Source organism: Bison bison, unplaced genomic scaffold (genome assembly GCF_000754665.1).
Source record: "Bison bison bison isolate TAMUID 2011002044 unplaced genomic scaffold, Bison_UMD1.0 scf7180017864248, whole genome shotgun sequence".
Lineage (NCBI taxonomy): Eukaryota > Metazoa > Chordata > Mammalia > Artiodactyla > Bovidae > Bison > Bison bison.
This window is the reverse complement of record NW_011494820.1, coordinates 258,487-277,927: the sequence shown is the minus strand read 5'-3', so window position 1 is coordinate 277,927 and position 19,441 is coordinate 258,487. Positions and strand designations below refer to the sequence as shown.

Below are 19,441 nucleotides of genomic sequence, written 5' to 3'. Positions count from 1 at the left end.
CTCCAAGGCCTATTGGACATTATGACACTGTTGGAAGGAATAGCTCTGGTTTATCAGAGGACTGGATCAGAGAGTAAAAATGCCAACCACGCAGTTGGGAATATCCTTAAAACCTACCTGTCTCGTCATTCTGTTGTTTTTAAATGGAAAGGAGTGGCCAGAGCTGAATGGAGAAAAGAGAGAGCCTACTACGGGCAAGTGGGCAAAAGGCTTGACTGGTGTCACCAACAAGAAGAGAACAGTGATGGCAAAGCCAGCGCTAAGGGGAAGGGCTAGCCACTTCTTTATTCCTCAGACAGTGACCCAGACGGCCACTGGAGGGTACAGGCGCTCCCAGCGGATTGCCACAAGTTAACAATAGTAAGAGTGGTGCCAAGCCTGAGACATCCTCTTTGTTGAGTGCAGGTGAAAACTTCCCTGCGTAACCACGTGGAGATCGCAGGACACCATATAGGAAGGTTGGGGAACACTTGCTTCATGACTCTACACATGCCATAAGCAGAGGAGAAGTATTTTCCAGCAGTGCCCCCACCCTTAGACTAGCTTACAGGAATCCATGGGAGAACGTGTAAATTGTGCCACTCATTGCTGAAAAAGGCAGGGCGTCCTCTTCAGGGCATCAGGCTGGTGCAGAACCTGGAGAAGTCTCCAGTTCTGTGCTTCCTTCCCACCCGACCACCAGCTCCCCATCCAGGTTGTCTTTGCCCGGGGCTGCTGTCCTGACTGAGATGGGGTCTCTGATCCTGTGTATCCCTCTATCCTCAGAGCCCTCGGTGTTTGCCAAGGAGCAGCCGGCACACAGTGAAGTGCAGGCCGTGGCGGGAACCAGTGCCACGCTGAGCTGCGAGGTGGCCCAGGCCCAGACGGAGGTGACGTGGTACAAGGATGGGAAGAAGCTGAGTTCGAGCTCGAAAGTGCGTGTGGAAGCCAAGGGCTGCACCCGGAAGCTGGTGGTGCAGCAGGCGGGCAAGGCGGATGCTGGGGAGTACAGCTGTGAGGCCGGGGGCCAGAAGGTCTCCTTCCACCTGGATGTCACAGGTCAGTTTGGAGGTAGTAAGTTAGCCTTATGTGGAGGTGATGGGACGGGCTTGCACCCCTGACAGACCTGATGATCTTTCCACTAGATTTCATCTCTTTTGGTCTTCTGTCCCCCCACCCCCATTTTCATACCCAAGGCCGGGCAAAGGGAGCTGGATGGGAGGGTGTGAGCAGAAGGGAGAAAGGCGTTCTGTAAACCCAGAGTGGCGTTTCCACACAGTGATGCACGGTCGTCAGTTCCCAGCATCTGCCCAGGGTTGTCTGGGTGTTCCCTGATGTCTGGGCCTCTGGTTCTGTCTTACACTTGGAGTCTGCTGTAAACCAGATGTCTTTCAACTGTGAGTATGTGACTTTGCTCCTCTTGGCTGTCCTGACAGCTCCTAGATGCCCCACCCAGCAATGCGTGTGGATTCACACTAGGAGAGATGGTTGAATTTCATTAAAGTAGGTGCAACACTGTCGTACTTGATTTATCTCAATACTGAACTATGGATTACCAAAATTTAGGTGTTCTAGATACTCTTTCTTCCTTATACATGGGATTAGAAGTTATCTGTGCAGCTACATATAACAAAATCTAGGTACATTTTCAAAGCAAATACTGATTTTATTATGTCTTCTGTAAGAACATTCTGAGTCAGAATTCTGCTTGGAGTCTGATTTATATATTTAGATTTGGACAGGAGTGGTAGCTTCTCCTATACCAGCATGCATATATTTTTTTAAATGGTATTTTAGAAGAATAGACAATTTTTTCATGACGATGAATATGAACGGTTTTAAAAATTGATTAGTTTCTTGGAAAACTCTATGAAAAGTGACTCAGGAAATATTCAACTACTTAAATAGTCCTAAAACCTTTAAAGTAATTGAAACCATAATGAAAAATCTTCTCATAGATCTAGTCCTAGTAGTTCCACTGGCATATTATATGGAATACTTTGGAAATAAAGTCTTGTTCATGGAGAATTTTTTAGAAAACAGTAAAAGATATAGGCTCTGTTTCATGTTGATGATGTAACATTGATACTAGTATCTGACAGGGAAAGTAGTAAGAATTAAAATTGTAGAGCGATCTATTATGGATATCAAAGCCAAAATCTGGAACAAAATATCAAAATTAAAAATATAATAAGAGGAAAATTGGTAATATGCTGTGATGAAAGTCATACTCCAGAAATACAAAGTTCTTTACACGCTACAAATGTTGGCAAGCAATCTGGTCATGATATGCAGAATAAAATATTTGATAAGATTTGGCATTTTAAATACAGAAGAAATGTTTTATAAAGTTAGCATCAAATCATGCCATAAAATTCATTATGAATTATACAGAAAACAATTCTTTCTTAATTTGATAAACAATGCCGCAGGCAAATCAGCTGTCTGTACACAAAAAAAGTGAGTTTTAAAGCTTTGCCTATGAGATAGGAAACCAGACAAGGAAGCCAACTGTTACTGCTTTTGTCCAACATTCTAAAACACAGTTAGGACAAAAATAAAGTGAAAGATATAAAAGTGTGACAAAGCAAAAGTGGAATTCATGAATAAGATGATTTATCCAAAAGATAAAATATGTGACATAATAAGATAGTTAAAAATAATTACAATGTAAAAAATCAGTATGAAAAAAAAAGCATTTCCATGTCTAAGAGTAGTAGCAGACATCTCGAAAATGAAATTTTGAAAGTTGCAATGGCATGAAAAGGATCAATATCTAATTCCAAGTCTAATAAATGTGCTGAGAGGCTCTGTAAGGGCAGGGAGAAGTTAAAAAAAAATTTAAGAGACAGTCAAGAAGTTCTAAGATGTTGGGTAGAAATCAATTGAAGAATAAAACATGTTCAATACCCATTAAAATTCAAATAAATGTTTGTTTAGTGGGACTTTGAAAATTGACACATAAATTTCAAAGACCATGTACAGTGAATTCACTCTTGAAGAACAAAAGGAGAGTTATCTGCTATACTAGATATCAATACTGTTAGAAAGCTACAGTAATGAACACAGTAGTGTCTTGTTGCAAGGACAGGTATTGAGACCCAAGGACCAGAATAGGGAGCTCAGACACAGACCGATGAGTGGATGACCACGTTCCCCTTCTTCTTAAAAGAAAACTGTGGAATAGTGCAAGGGGAAAGGCAGCATGCTCTTAATAAATGGTACTTAAACATTCAACTGTAGTAAATCAATAGAAAAAAAAAAGATCAGACTTGTAACTCATCCTACACATAGTCAACTCCTTTTGGAGTTGAAGGGAATAGAAGGGAAAATTGTACAATTCTTTTTTATAAAATTATTTGGTTTTGGTTGGGTTGGGTCTTTGTTGCTGGATGTGGACTTTGTCTGTGGTCAGCAGGGGCCGTTCTTCGCTGCTGGGCACAGGCTTCTCATTGAGTCACTTTTCTTGTTGTAGAGCACAGGCTCTGGGCACACAGGCTCCAGTAGATGCAGGAGGCGGGCGCGGAAGTTGCAGCTCTCAGGCTCGGTAGTTGCAGCTCGGGGGCCCTAGAGTGCACAGGTTTCCGTGGTCTTGGCCCACGGGCTCGGTAGTTGCAGCTCGCAGGCCCTAGAGTGCACAGGTTTCCGTGGTCTTGGCCCATGGACTCAGTAGTCCCAGCTCGGGGGCCCTAGAGTGCACAGGTTTCAGTGGTCGTGGCCCACGGGCTTGGTAGTTGCAGCTTCTGGGCCCTAGAGTTTGAGCTCAGTAGTTGTGGCACATGGGCTTGGTTGCTCTTAGAGCTCACATGTGAACTCTTCCTGTGTCCCCTGCGTTGGCGGGAAAATTCCTCTCCACTGTGCCACAAAGGAAGTCCTCATAAAACTCTTAGATGAAAACATAGATGATTTTAATTATTTAAGGGTAGAGAATGATTTCTCAGAATATTCACTAACCATATGAGTGGGGTGCCCTTTCCTTCTCCAGGGGATCTTCCCGACCCAGGTACTGAACCCCGGTCTCTTGCATCTCCTGCATTGGCAGGCGGATACCTTGTCACTTGCACCACTTAGAAGCTCTCAACCATACTGAAACAAATTTAAAATACTTGACTACATTAAAACTAAACATGAAGATTCACCAGAAGATAGCATAAGTTCATAAAAGGCAAACCACACAGATATGGAAGATATTTAGAACACACAGACTTGTCAGTGCCTAGCATTTAAATATATATAAATAAACAGGTCCTTCAAATGAACAAATAATCGACAGACACCACTATTGAAAATAAGGCAAAACCTTTGAACAGGGACAATACAGAAGAGCAAACACTGTTGAGCGAAAACATCAGAAAGGGTTTTTTACTTTGACTCATCAGAAAAAATGCAAAAGAGCGTCACAGGAGGTGCACTCAATCCCATCATTTTGCCAACAGTGAGAGTAGGTGAGGGTGGAGCCTCAGCAAGTCTCACTCACTGCAGATGAGAACATGGCTTACACAGTACTGTGGGGAAGACTCTGGCCTCATAGAGGAAGGCTAGGAATGCACCCATGATGACCCACCAATTTGGGTTTGAATAGTGTCACCAGGAAGAAAACAGTAATGGTGAACCCAGTCCTAATGGTAAAGGTGGTCAGTTTCTCCACTCCTCAGACAGTGAAAGAGAAGACCACAGGGAGGTGCAAGCGTGCACGTTGGCAATAGAACGAACAGGTGTGGGTGCTGAGCCTAAGGCATCTCTGTGGACTGCAGGTGAAACGTTCCCTGCATAACCATATGGGGAAGACTGGGGCACCATCTAGGAAGGTTGGGGAACACTTGCCTCGTGAACCTGTGGATGCCATGCGCAACAGACCAGTCTTTTCCAATGGCCCCCCTGACAACTGAGCCAGCTTACATGGAGAATGCATAAATTGTGTGACTTTTGCTGAGAGAGGCAGGGGACCTCTGCAGAGCACAGGGCTGGTGCAGAGCCTGAGAAGTCTCAAGCTGTGTGCCTCCTTCCCACCACCCCAAATCCCAGCTCCCCATCCAGGTCTTCTTTGCCCGGGGCTGCCGTCCTGACTGAGATGGGGTCTCTGACCCTGTGTATCCCCCTCTGTCCCCAGAGCCCTCGGTGGTGTTCGCCAAGGAGCAGCCGGCACGCAGTGAAGTGCAGGCCGTGGCGGGGGCGAGTGCCACGCTGAGCTGTGAGGTGGCCCAGGCCCAGACGGAGGTGACGTGGTACAAGGACGGCAAGAAGCTGAGTTCCAGCTCGAAAGTGCGTGTGGAGGCCACGGGCCGCGGGCGGCGGCTGGTGGTGCAGCAGGCGGGCAAGGCGGACGCCGGGGAGTACAGCTGCGAGGCCGGGGGCCAGAAGGTCTCCTTCCGCCTGGACGTCACAGGTCAGTCCTGGAGGAGGACGCTGAGCTAGCCTGTGTGCAGGTGTGAGGGAACTGGCTTTTGGTCTCATCAGACTATGTGTGCACTCGCCTATAACCTTCATCTCTTCTTGCCTCTCAGTCTTCGTGTCCCATCTTGATACCCATTTTGGCCTGGAGGAGGATGAATGGCAAGGGTGCATTGGAAAGAGACGCAGCCGTTTCCGCCACCTGATTCCAGGCGGTTAGGCTCAGTCCCACTGTCTTATCACCTGCCCAGAAGCTTTTTGTTTTCCCTGGTGTCAAAACCCATTTTACCAAAAGTTTTACTTTCAGTTCCGGTTCAAAGAATTTGTTTTCAAAAGAAACAGCTCATTATACACAAATAAGCAATTTCAATATTTAATAGAGGTTAATTTAACTTAATTTCAATATAATCATTAAAAGAAACAAACAATAGAAAAGAGTAACAGAGTGTTGGTGGGAATGCAAACTGGTACAGCCTCTAGGAGTACAGTGAAAATTCCTTAAAAAATTGGAAATAGAACTGCGATATAACCCAGCAATGCCACTGCTGGGCATACACACCAAGGAAACCAGAATTGAAAGAGACACACGTACCCCAGTGTTCATTGCTGCACTGTTTATGATAGCTAGGACATGGAAGCAACCTGGATGTCCATCAGCAGATGAATGGATAAGGAGTTGGAATACAATGGAGTATTTAGTTCAGCTCAGTCATGTCCGACTCTTTGTGACCCCATGGACTGAAGCATGCCAGGCTTTCCTGTCCATCACCAACTCTTGGAGCTTGCTCAAACTCATGTCCATCGAGTCAGTGATGACATCCAACCATTTCATCCTCTGTCATCACCTTCTCCTCCTGCCTTCAATCTTTCCCAGCATCAGGGTCTCTTCTAGTGAGTCAGTTCTTCACATTATGTGGCCAAAGTATTGGAGTTTCAGCTTTAGTATCAGTCCTTCCAATGAACATTCAGGACTGATTTCCTTTAGGATTGTTTGGTTGGATCTCCTTGCAGTCCAAGGGACTCTCAAGAGTCTTATCCAGGTCCACAGTTCAAAAGCACCAATTCTTCAACACTCAGCTTTCTTTATGGTCCAGTGCTCACATCCGTACATGACTACTGGAAAAACCATAGCTTTGACTAAGATGGACCTTTGGTCAGCAAAGTAATGTCTCTGCTTTTTAATATGCTGTCTAGGTTGGTCATGGCTTTTCTTCCAAGGAGCAAGCACCTTTTAATTTCATGGCTGCAGTCACCATCTGCAATGATTTTGGAGCCCAAGAAAATAACGTCTCTCACTGTGTCCATTGTTTCCCCATCTATTGGCCATGAAGTGATGGGACTGCATGCCATGATCTTAGTTTTCTGAATGTTGAGTTTTAAGCCAGCTTTTTCACTCTCCTCTTTCATTTTCATCAAGAAGCTCTTTAGTTCTTCGCTTTCTGCCGTAAGGGTGGTGTCATCTGCGTAACTGAGGTTATTGATATTTCTCCCTGCAAGCTTGATTCCAGCTTGTGCTTCATCCAGTCCAGCATTTTGCATGATGTATTCTGCATGTAAGTTAAATAAGCAGTGTGACAATATACAGCCTTGACACACACCTTTCTCAATTTAGAACCAGTATGTTGTTCCATGTTCAGTTCTAACTGCTGCTTCTTGACCTGCATAGAGATTTCTCAGGAAGCAGTTAAGGTGGACTGGTATTCCCATCTCTTTAATAATTTTCCACAGTTTGTTGTGATCCATATAGTCAAAGGCTTTGGCATAGTCAATAAAGCAGAAGAAGATGTTTTTCTGGAACTCTTTTGCTTTTTTGGTGATCCAACAGATGCTGGCAATTTGATCTCTGGTTCCTCTACCTTTTCTAAATCCAGCTTGAACATCTGGAAGTTTACGGTTCACGTACTGTTGAAGCCTGGCTTGGAGGATTTTCAACATTACTTTTCTAGCGTGTGAGATGAGTGCAATTGTGCGGTAGTTTGAACATTCTTTGGCATTGCCTTTCTTTGGGATTAGAATGAAAACTGACCTTTTCCAGTCCTGTGGCTACTGCTAAGTTTTCCAAATTTGCTGGCATATTAAGTGCACACTTTCACAGCATCATCATCATCGGATTTGAAAGAGCTCAACTGGAATTCCATCATCTTCACTAGTTTTGTTCATAGTGATGCTTCCTAAGGCCCACTTGACTTCGCATTCCAGGATATCTGGCTCTAGGTGAGTGATCACACCATTGTGGTTATCTGAGTCATGAATATCATTTTGTATAGTTCTTCTGTGTATTCTTGCCACCTGTTCTTAATATCTTCTGCTTCTGTTAGGTCCATACCATTTCTGTCCTTTATTGTGCCCATCTTTGCATGAAATATTCCCTTGGTATCTCTAATTTTCTTGAAGAGATCTCTAGTCTTTCCCATTCTATTGTTTTCCTCTATTTCTTTGCACTGATCACTGAGGAAGGCTTTCTTATCTCTCTTTGCTATTTTTTTGGAACTCTGCATTCAATTGGGTATATCTTTCCTTTTCTCCTTTGCCTTTAGCCTCTTTTCTTTCGTCAGCTATTTGTAAAACCTCCTCAGACAACCATTTTGCCTTTTTGCACTTCTTCTTGGGGATGGTCTTTATTCCTGCCTTCTGTACAGTCTCATGAACCTCCATCCATAGTTCTTCAGGCACTCTGTCTATCAAATCTAGTCCCTTAAATCTATTTCTCACTTCTACTGTATAACTGTAAGGGATTTGATTTACGTCATACCTGGATGGTCTAGTGGTTTTCCCTACTTTCTCCAATTTAAGTCTGAATTTTGCAATAAGGAGTTCATGATCTGAGCCACAGTCAGCTCCCAGTCTTGTTTTTGCTGACTGTATAGAGCTTCTCCATCTTTGGCTGAAAAGAATATAATCAATCTGATTTCAGGATTGACCATCTGGTGATGTTCACGTGTAGAGTCTTTTGTGTTGTTGGAAGAGGTAAGCTAAAAAAAATCCAGGCTTAAACAGGACGCTGTGAAGTCTTTCATTAACAGCAATCTGGAGTCCCAATTGGGAAGAGGGCCTCAGTGGCAGTGCACTCCACAGATGAGACTTCAAATTGCAGTTTGAAGTTTACCTCTTCCAACAACACAAGAGAAGACATATACACAATGGAGTATTACTCAGCTGTAGAAAGGAACGCATTTGAATCAGTTCTAATGAGGTGGATGAAACTAGAGCCTATTATACAGAGTGAAGTAAGTCAGAAAAAAAAACACCAATACAGTATATTAATGCATATATAGATGGAATTTAGAAAGATGGTATCAATGATCCTATATGCAAGGCAGCATAAAAGACACAGATGTAAAGAACAGACTTTTGGACTCTGTGGGAAAAGGCAAGGGTGGGAAATTGTGAGAGAATAGCATTGAAGCATGTATATTACCGTATGTAAAATAGATGACCAGTGCAAGTTTGATGCATGAAGCAGGGCACTCAGAGCTAGTGCTCTGGGACAACCCAAAGGGATAGGGTGGGGAGGGAGGTGGAAGCGGGCTTCAGGATGGGGGGACACATGTGTACCTGTGGTTTATTTGTGTTAATGTATGGCAGAAGCCACCACAATCTTGTAAAGTAATTATCCTCCAATGAAAATGATTAAGCAAAAGCAAAGAGTAACAGCACATATATCACCAAATTGGGCTGACCAACATCCAGACTTAAACATCATGCTGAGAAGTCTCTTGTTAACAGCAATCTGGAGTCCCAGTTGGGAAGAGGGCCTCAGCGGCAGTCCACTCCACTGATGAGACTTCAGATTGCAGTTTGGGGGGCCCCCGTAACCCCAGGCTGCATCAGTTTGCATGCAAAAATGCAGCTGTGGTTTTAGTTTAACATTTTTATGGTGCTGTTTGCTTTATCTTGTGAGTCATAGGATTTCATTAAACTCAGGTATGAATCCAGGGGCTCAAGAATTCCAAGACCCACTCCCTTTCTTGTCTAAAGTGCCACCTGACTTGCTGTGCTTGCAGACAGGCAGGAAATGCGGGCAGTCCTAGAAGGTCAGAAGGAAGGTCAAGGGCCTGCTCTCCTGCTTCTGAAGCCTGAACAATACTTCCTCCATTGTAATATCCCTAAGGGGACCCTGGCACTCCCTGATGCTTGGAGGGCTAAGGCAGGCCTGTGGATACCTGACTTTCCTCCCATCATATGTCTTACCTGAGAGCAACTGCATGCCCTCATCTGAAACCTAGTACTGGTTCTTGGTTGGCTAGAGGTGTTTCAATATGATAGATCCCAGATTAGGGTACATGTTGGCCACAAAATCTTACTTAGAGTTTTTTCAGGAGTGAACTTTGGGTGATGAAATTTGAGATTTCTGGGAGGCCTTCCTTCCTTTTCCTGGATTTAAACGCTCCGGTTGCCCAAAGGTAGCAAAAAATAGAGCTGTGTTGTGTTGCCATGTCCTGGCAAAGGGAAGAAAGAATGATTAGTGGAGAAACACCTGTGCTGTTTAGGGAGATCTTCTTAGATCAAATATGAGTTTGTTTTAGTCTTCAAAGAGTTTGGATGTTGTAGGTAAGTATTCCCCTTGGCATTACATTGTTGAATTTAGAAGTGGAAAGGAAAAAGTGGCTTCTGTCACACCATTGCTGCTGCTGCTACTAAGTCACTTCAGTCGTGTCCGACTCTGTGCGACCCCATAGAGGGCAGCCCACCAGGCTCCCCCGTCCCTGGGATTCTCCAGGCAAGAACACTGGAGTGGGTTGCCATTTCCTCCTCCAATGCATGAAAGTGAAAAGTGAAAGTGAAGTCGCTCAGTCATGTCCGATTCCTAGCGACCCCATGGACTGCAGCCTACTAGGCTCCTCCGTCCATGGGATTTTCCAGGCAAGAGTACTGGAGTGGGGTGCCATTGCCTTCTCCAGTCACACCATTAGGCGTGGCTAATGAAGAGCTACTGTCCTAGCAGCCTGTAACCGGGGAAGCAATCTTTTTAAAAAATTTTTTAATTGGTGGAAAATTGCTTTACAGTTTTGTATTGGTTTATGCCATAATACAACATGAATCAATCAGTATTCTTGCCTAGAAAATCCCATGGACAGAGGAGCCTGGTGTCCATGGGGTTGCAAAGAGTTGGACACGACTGAGCGACTTCACGTTCACGTTAAGTCTTTAATCCATTTTGAGTTTATTTTTGTGTCTGGTTTTAGGAAGTATTCTAGTTTCACTGTTTTACATGTAGCAATCCAGTTTTCTCAGCACCACTTACTGAAGAGGCTGTCTTTTCTCCTTGTATATTCTTGCCTCCTTTGTCAAAGATAAGGTGCTCATCGGTGTGTGGGTGTATCTCTGCGCTTTATATCTTGTCCCATTGATCTATATTTCTGTTTCTGATCCAGTACGGTACTGTCTTGATGACTATTAGCTTTGTAGTATAGTCTGAAGTCAAGAAAGTTGAATTTTCCAGCTCTGTTTTTCTTTCTCAAGATTGCTTAGGGATTTTGTGTTTCCATACAAATAATGAAACTTTTTTGTTCTGGTTCTATGGGTGTACCATTGGTAGCTTGATAGAGATTACATTGAATCTGTAGATGGCTTTGGGTGGTATGGTAACTTTCAAAATATCGATTCTTCTAATCTAAGAACATAGTATATCTCTCCATCTGTTTATGTTGTCTTTGATTTCCTTGATCTGTGTCTTATAGTTTTCAGCATACAGGTCTTATGTTTCTTTAAATAGGTTTATTCCTAGATATTTTATTCTTTTTGTTGCAATGATGAATGGAACTGTTTCCTTAATTTCTCTTTCTGAATTTTCATTGTTAGTATATAGTAATGCAAGGAATTTCTGTGTATTAATTTTATATCCTGTGACTTTACTAAATTCATTGATTAGCTCTGGTAGATTTTTAGTGGTGCTCTTAGGGTTTTATATGTATAGTATCATGCCATCTGCAAACAGTGAGTTTTACTTCTTCTTTTCCAATCTGCATTTCGTTTATTTCTTTTTCTTCTTTGTTGCCATGGCTAGGACTTCCAAAACTATATTGAATAATAGTGGTGAGAGTGGGCACCCTTGTCTTGTTCCCAATCTTAAAGGAAAAGCGTTCAGTTTCTCATCATTGAGAATAATGTTTGCTGTGGATTTGTCATATATAGGTGTATTACTTCTATGCCAATTTCCTGGACAGTTTTTTTTCCTATCATAAATGGATGGTGAATTTTGTCAAAAGTTTTCTCTGCATCTATTGAGATGATCATGTTTTTTCTTTCAATTTGTTAACATGGTGTATCACACTGATTGATTTGCATATATTGAAGAATCTTTGTATCTCTGGGATAAATCTCACTTGATCATGATGTATAATTCTTTTAATGTGTTGTTGGATTCTGTTTGCTAGAACTTTGTTGATGACTTTTGCATCTATGTTCATCAGTGATATTGGCCTTTAATTTCCCTTTTTTGTGATATCTTTGTCTGGCTTTGGTATCAAGCTGATGGTGGCCTCATAGAATCAGTTCAGGAGTTTTTGTCCCTCAAGCAGTCTTTATTTTGTTGCATTTTCTTAACGGTCTGTTTCTTGTGGCTGGAACTTAAGGCAGTCCAAGAAATCAGATTATTCTTCTGGGAAGAGAGTCTTCACGCCAAATAGGGCTGGGCTACCATGCCATTGACTTCTAGGTGGCAATACCTATCAGGGTAGGATGATTTATGGGTGTGTATAGACACCCCAGGTCCTACCATGCGTCTTTGTAGAATGTGGTTTTCTGAGAATAGGAGAGTGTTCTAAGATAAAACCATTGAAAAATCGTGAAATTTGGCTAAATTCTAGTAAACTATATGAAAGAGGACAGAAAAAAGTAGAAGTCAGAGTTGTATGACTTGTCAGTCAGTAGGACTAATAATGAAAAGTCAGCCCTGTAGGTCTCTGGTACGGCATACAAAATTTCCTGAAAAACTCTTCTTCCTTATTTGTGGAGATGATCTTAGAGACAGAAAAAGGAGATACCATCCATAACTCTCTTCATGTACAGAACATAGCATCAACACCATAATCACACAAGAAAGGCAGGGAGAATGAAATCCAGACAAATCTACTGCAAATATCAAGGTCAAAATAATAAATTATAACATTTGCTAACAAAATGAATTCAGCAATGTATCCACAGTTAGAGACCTGTGATGAAATTCCAGGATTGCACGTTGAATTTAATGTTGGCAGTGTGAATAAATAGAAAGCTGGACAGTAAGAGATTGAGTGCAGAAAGATGTGACCATCTTCATGAGTTCAGAATCAAATGGTTGATTAAACTTGAAGGTCATACATTGAGACAAAAAGTTTTCTAAATTGAGTATCAGTTCCTGCCATAAAACTATTGGCGAACCGTATAAAAGTGTTCTTAATTATTAAGGTAAAATTCCTGCAGAATTACAGCAACATCTCACTTGAGATGGGCAAGGAAATCTTTGACATGAGGCACAATACAGATTGGCGACTAACCCCTGAGTTGCATAAGGAGGAAAATAAAATTACTTGCCAACAGTTTTGGCAAAAACCAAAGGTAGAATTTGCTGATGATGGGGTGATCAACTCAGACAATCCCAAAGATAAATGATTAGACTGAATAGGATTCTTGAATAGGATCAGTGTGTAAAAAAATTAACACGCAGAAAACATTTCTGTCTTAAGGGGGCAAGGAATGCTTGGAAAATGAAATACGTGTGAAAGAGTTAGACCAGCAAAAGTTGGGTTTTTTTTTTTGTAATTTCAATCTGATAAAAGTTGCTAAGAGACTGTGAGTGGGGAAAGGATTCAAATTCTTGAGAGACAGTCAGAGGTTGCAATAAAGGGGTAGAAATCTGGGGGAAAAAAATCAAAGATGTTTTATTAGCAATCAAAATGGAACCAAATTTGTTTTGTGAGTGGTCAGATAGAAGAATAGAGAAGGAAATGGCAACCCACTCCAGAACTCTTGCCTGGAAAATCCCATGGATGGAGGAGCCTGGTAGGCTACTGTCCATGGGGTCGCAAAGAATCGGACACAACTGAGCGACTTCACTTTTCAAAGGCAAGGTGCAGCTAGTACACTGTTTTCTTCAAGAAAATCATGGTGAGGGCATATACTGGGACCTGATGTCAGGGATTATCATAAGGCTGCAGTTTTCAAGATAAGGGGATCCCAGTGCAGGAATAGTTACCACATCAGAGGAATAGAAGACTGAGTTCAGAAGGAGTTCATGGCATAAATGGGTTCTCACCACCCATTCCCTCTCAAGCCCCTGTGTCCTCCTTTTGTTATTGTGTTGTGTGTCAGAAAAGTCAAGGAAGGATGTTGTCTTCATAAATGGTGCTTGGACCATTGAACCATAGGGAAAAAATAAATTGTAACAGTTCACACCACACACATAAGTAAACATGTAGTAGGTTAGAAACCTCAGTGTAAAAAGTAAAACCCCCAAAAACTCTCAGATAAGAGTGTGGTTTCTTTAAAGACGAAGGTAAAAAAAAAATTCTTAAATAGAACAGAAATACTTTACACTCAAAGGGATGGAAGGACAATGTGACCTTGTTGAAAGGAAAAACTTTGATTTATCACAGGTTTTGATCAGAAAGTGAAACTGCGAGTCACACAGTTGGTAATATCCTTAAAACTTACCTATGTGTCATTCTTTGGTATTTAAACCATAAAGAGTGGCCAGAGGTGAATCGAGAAAAGAGAGAGTCTACCAAGGGTAAGTGGGCAAAAGATTTGAATAGTGTTACTGGGAAGAAGAAAACCGTAATGATGAACCCAGTCCTGAGGAAAGGTGCTCAGCTTCTCCATTCCTCAAACAATGACAAAGAAAGCCGTGGGGAGGTGCAGGCACTCCCAGCAGATTGCCACAAGTTGACGAGAGTAAGAGTAGGCATGGGTGCTGAGCCTAAGACATCTCCATTGGTTGCAGATGAAAAGTTCCTTGCATAACCATATGGAAAAGACTGGGGCACTATCTCGGAAGGTTGGCAGACATTTGCATCGTGAACCTGCAGATGTCATGAGCAGGGGCGATGTCTTTTTCAAAAGCCCCTTTCCCAAGCCAGTTGACATGGATCTGTGGGAGAATGCATGTCTTGTGTAACTTGCTGCTGAGAAAGAGTTTTCCTCTGCAAGGCACAGGGCTGGTGCAGAACCTGAAGAAGTCACCAGCTCCATCACTCCTTCCCACCACCCTGCTTCCCAGCTCCCCATCCAGGTCTTCTTTGCCCGGGGCTGCCATCCTGACTGAGATGGGGTCTCTGACGCCGTGTATCCCTCTATCCTCAGAGCCCTCAGTGGTGTTCTCCAAGGAGCAGCCAGCACGCAGTGAAGTGCAGGCCGTGGCGGGGGCGAGTGCCACGCTGAACTGCGAGGTGGCCCAGGCCCAGACGGAGGTGACGTGGTACAAAGACGGGAAGAAGCTGAGTTCAAGCTCGAAAGTGCGTTTGGAAGCCAAAGGCTGCACCCGGCAGCTGGTGGTGCAGCAGGCGGGCAAGGCGGACGCCGGGGAGTACAGCTGCGAAGCCGGGGGCCAGAAGGTCTCCTTCCACCTGGACGTCACAGGTCAGTTTGGAGGTAGTAAGTTAGCCTCATGTGGAGGTGATGGGACGGGCTTGCACCCCTGACAGACCCGATGATCTTTCCACTAGACTTCATCTCTTTTGGTCTTCTGTCCTCCCACCCCCATTTTCATACCCAAGGCCAGGCAAAGGGAGCTGGATGGGAGGGTGTGAGCAGAAAGGAGAAAGGCGTCCTGTAAACCCAGAGTGGCGTTTCCACACAGTGATGCACGGTCGTCAGTTCCCAGCATCTGCCCAGGGTCGTCTGGGTGTTCCCTGGTGTCTGGGCCTCTGGGTCTGTCTTGCACTTGGAGTCTGCTGTAAACCAGATGCCTTTCAACTGTGGGTATGTGAATTTGCTCCTCTTGGCTGTCCTGACAGCTCCTAGATGCCCCACCCAGCAATCCATGTGGGTTCACACTAGGAGAGATGGTTTGGATTTCATTAAACCAGGTCCAGGGGGAGTTTCTATCACACTGTTGTGCTTGCTTTATCTCAGGAATGAGCTGTGGATTTACCAGAGTTTCAGTTGTTCTGGACACTCTTTCTCCTTGCACTGGATATTGAAATTATCTGTGTATCTACATGGCTTCTGAGGTGGCTTAGTGGGTAAAGAATCTGCCTGCAGGTTGGAATGCAGGATACTCAGGTTCCATCCCTGGGTTGGGAGGAGGGCATGGCAACCCACTCCAGTGTTCTTGCCTGGAGAATCCCAGGGGCAGAGGAGCTTAACGGGTTATAGTCCATGGTGTCACAAAGAGGCGGCTGAAGGGACTGAGCCCACACGCACATAGACACATCTAGGTCTATTTTTCTTGAAATATGTGTGCAAAGTAAATAGGGAGCAGAGGATTGGTTGATGTGTGCCTGAAATATGCACATGTGAGATCTGGAATTCTCTTTTCAGAGCAAATATTGATTTCCTTTGTCTTCTGTTGGAACATTCCATGTCAGAATTCTAATTGGACTCTGATTTATAGATTTAGACTTGAAGAGGAATAGTCACTTCTCCTATACCGATATGCATGTATCTTTAAAAAATTATATTTTAGGAGAATATGGCAATTTTTTTCATTGCAATAAATTTGAAAGGCTTGACAAATTAATCAAGTTCTTAGAAAATTATATACCAAGTGACACAGAAACACTGGACAACTCAAATAGTCTTAAAACCTTTTAAGTAATTGGAATCATAATGAAAAATCTTCCCATAGAGAAATATTTAATCCCTGTAGTTCCACTGGTAAATTATATGAGCTACTTTAAAAAGAAAAACCGTGTTCATGGAGGTTATTCTGGAGAATAGAAAAATGAGATACAGTCTCTGATTTGTTTCACGTAGATAGTGTAACACTGATACCAATATCTGACAAGGAAAAGGGTAAGGATTGAAATTATTATCCATCTATTATGGATAGCAAGGCCAAAATCTGAAAGAAAACATTATCAGAATAAGTTTAATAATATATTAAGAGGATAACTGGTGATACACTGTGATGAAAGTCATAGTCCAGAAGTGCAAGCTTGTTGAAATACTAGAAATGTTAGCAAAACATTCTGTTCATGACATGCAGAGTAAAGTATTGGATGAGATTTGGCATTATAAATAAAGAAAAAATGTTTAATGAAGTTTGCATCAGTTTTTGCCATAAAATTCTTAACGATTTATAAATAAAACAATTCTTTCTTAATTTGATCAACAACTCTGCAGGCAATTCAGCTAATTGCACACAAAAAAGTGAAAGTTTGAAAGCTTTGCTGTGAGATAGAGAACCAGACAAGGAAACCCACTGTTACTGCTTTTATCCAACATTTTACAGCACAGTTAGGGAAAAAATAAAGTAATATAAAAGTGTGAATAAACAAAAGTGGAATTTACAGATAATATGATTTACCCAAAGATAAGTTATGAGACAATAGGATAGTTAAGAATGATTACCATGGAAAAAGTTAGTAGGAAGAAAACAAACTTCTGTGTCTAATAGTAGCAACACACGTGTTGAAAATGAAATTTTAAAAGAGTTAAAACAGCATCAAAGCAATCATTTTTTAATTATAAGTCTAATAAAAGGTTCTGAGAGGCTCTGTGGTGGGGAGGATTATTGGAATTTTTTTGAGAGACAGTCAAGAAGTTCTAAATAGTTTGGTAGAAATCTACAGAAGAAACAAAAATGTTCAATACAAATTCAAATCCAAAAAAAAGTTTGTTTAGAGGGGACTTTGAAAATTGACAAGTAAATTGCAAAGACCATATACACAGTCAATGCACTCTTGAAGAGAGCAAATATTTGGTGGTATTACCAAATATCAAGACTACTATAAAGCTACAGTAATGAATACAATAGTGTCTGGTTGCAAAGACAGACACACAGGCCAAAGCATCTGAAGAGAGATTTCAGACACAGACCTGAATGACATTTCCCTTCTGCTTTTTAGGAATTATGCAATGGTGCAAGGCATAGAGGCAACGTAGTTTTCATACATGATACTTGAACCATTCAACCACGTAGAGAAGAGATTAGACCAGTAAGTCATACCACACACAGTCAACTCCTGTTGGGAAGAGACCGCAGAATAGAAGGGAAAATCATAGACGTAAATTACTGTAGGATAAAGAATGACTTCTTAGAATACAAGTGTTCGAGCGACAGAGCAGGAGCAGGAGCCATAATGAAACAAATTTGAAATACTTAACTAAAACGAACCATGAAAATTCATCAGAAGTTAGTATAAGTGACTAAAGGGCAAGCCACACAGACGTGGAAGACATTTAGAACACACATACTTCTCCGCGCCTTGCATTTAAATATATAAAAATGTCCTCAATATGACAGAAGATGCTATTGAAAACAGGGCAAAATCTTTGAACAATGACGATGCAGAAGAGCAAATACCAGTGAGCAAAAATATCACAAAGGTTCTTTCCTTTGTGTCATGAGAAAAATGGCGAAGAACGCCACAGGAGGCACACTCACTCCCACCAGATGCCCAACATGAGAGTGGGCAGGAGTGGAGCCTCAGCAAGTCCTGGTCACTGAGATGAGAACATGCACATTTCTGTGGGGAAGATGGGGCTTCATCTAGGAACGCCCCCGTCATGACCCCACAGTTCCCATCCTGTTAATAAGTGGGTAAAAGATCTGAATAGTGTCACCAGGAAGAAAAAACAGTAATGCTGACCCCAGTGCTCAGGGGAAAAGGTGCTTGCTTACTCGTTCCTCAGACAATGACAGAGAAAGCCGCAGGGAGGTGTAAGCACTCTCCCCAGGTTGCCACCAGTTGGCAATGGTAAAAGTAGGCAAAGGTGCCAGCCTCAGACATCTAAACAGATTGCAGGTGAAAAGTTCCAGGGATAATGTTATGGAAAGGACTGACACCATCTGGGAGGGTTGGGGAACACATGCCAGGCATGAGCAGGGAACAAGTCTGTTCCAGTGGCCACCCCTTCCTCCAGTAGCTCACATGGATGGACCCAGAGGAGAATTCATAAATCATGCTACTTGCTGCTGAGAAACTTGGGTGACCTTGGCAGAACACAGGGCTGGTGTAGAGCCTGAGAAGTCTCTAGCTCTGTTGCTCCTTCTTACCCCACCCACAACTAACTCCCCATCCTATTCTTTGCCCAGGGCTGCCGTCCTGACAGAGATGGTATCTTTGACCCTGTGTATCCCTCTGTCCCCAGAGCCCTCGGTGGTGTTCGCCAAGGAGCAGCCGGCACGCAGTGAAGTGCAGGCCGTGGCGGGGGCGAGTGCCACGCTGAGCTGTGAGGTGGCCCAGGCCCAGACAGAGGTGACGTGGTACAAGGACGGCAAGAAGCTGACTTCGAGCTCAAAAGTGCGTGTGGAGGCCACGGGCCGCGGGCGGCGGCTGGTGGTGCAGCAGGCGGGCAAGGCGGATGCTGGGGAGTACAGCTGTGAGGCCGGGGGCCAGAAGGTCTCCTTCCGCCTGGACGTCACAGGTCAGTCCTGGAGGAGGACGCTGAGCTAGCCTGTGTGCAGGTGATGAGGGCACTGGCTTCCAGCCTCACCAGACTTGTGTAGTCGCCTGTAACCTTTAGGACTTCACACCTTCCGATCATCTGTGTCCCATCTTGATACCCATTTTGGCTCCAGGGAAGGCTGCATGGGGAGGGTTCTCGTGGAAAGAGGAGGGCCTGTTTGTGTCCCTCTGTTTCCTGCTGATGAGGCTCAGTCACACTGTCTTATTAGCACCTGCCCAGAACCTTCCTGTTGTTCCTGCTGTTAGGACCCTGGTTCTCCCTGATGTTTGAGGGCTGAGGTGGGCCTGGGGTATGATTGTCTCCTCGCATCATATGTCTTTCCTGAGAACTAGTACTCACCCTCATCTATAACCTCATGCTGGTCTCAGCTGGCCAGGGGTGTTTCAGTTTGGCCGATCCTGGATTAAGGAAAATATTGGCCACACAATCCTACTTGGAATTCTCTTAGGAGTAAACTTTGGATGATGACATTTGAGGTTTCTGGGATGCCCTTCATTCCTTTTCCTCTGTAGAGACG

The 19,441-nt window shown here is 43.3% G+C and overlaps 1 protein-coding gene across 1 annotated transcript in view; it reads left to right on the top strand.

Moving 5' to 3' along the window:
* OBSCN (obscurin, cytoskeletal calmodulin and titin-interacting RhoGEF) overlaps positions 1–19,441 on the top strand; it is a 225,824-nt gene that overhangs the window by 50,698 nt on the left and 155,685 nt on the right. Inside the window, exons 12-14 of the mRNA XM_010847289.1 lie at positions 5,090–5,365; positions 14,653–14,928; positions 18,607–18,882. Of these exons, the coding sequence (XP_010845591.1) occupies positions 5,090–5,365; positions 14,653–14,928; positions 18,607–18,882 (828 nt within the window). The remainder of the gene's footprint in view (positions 1–5,089; positions 5,366–14,652; positions 14,929–18,606; positions 18,883–19,441) is intronic.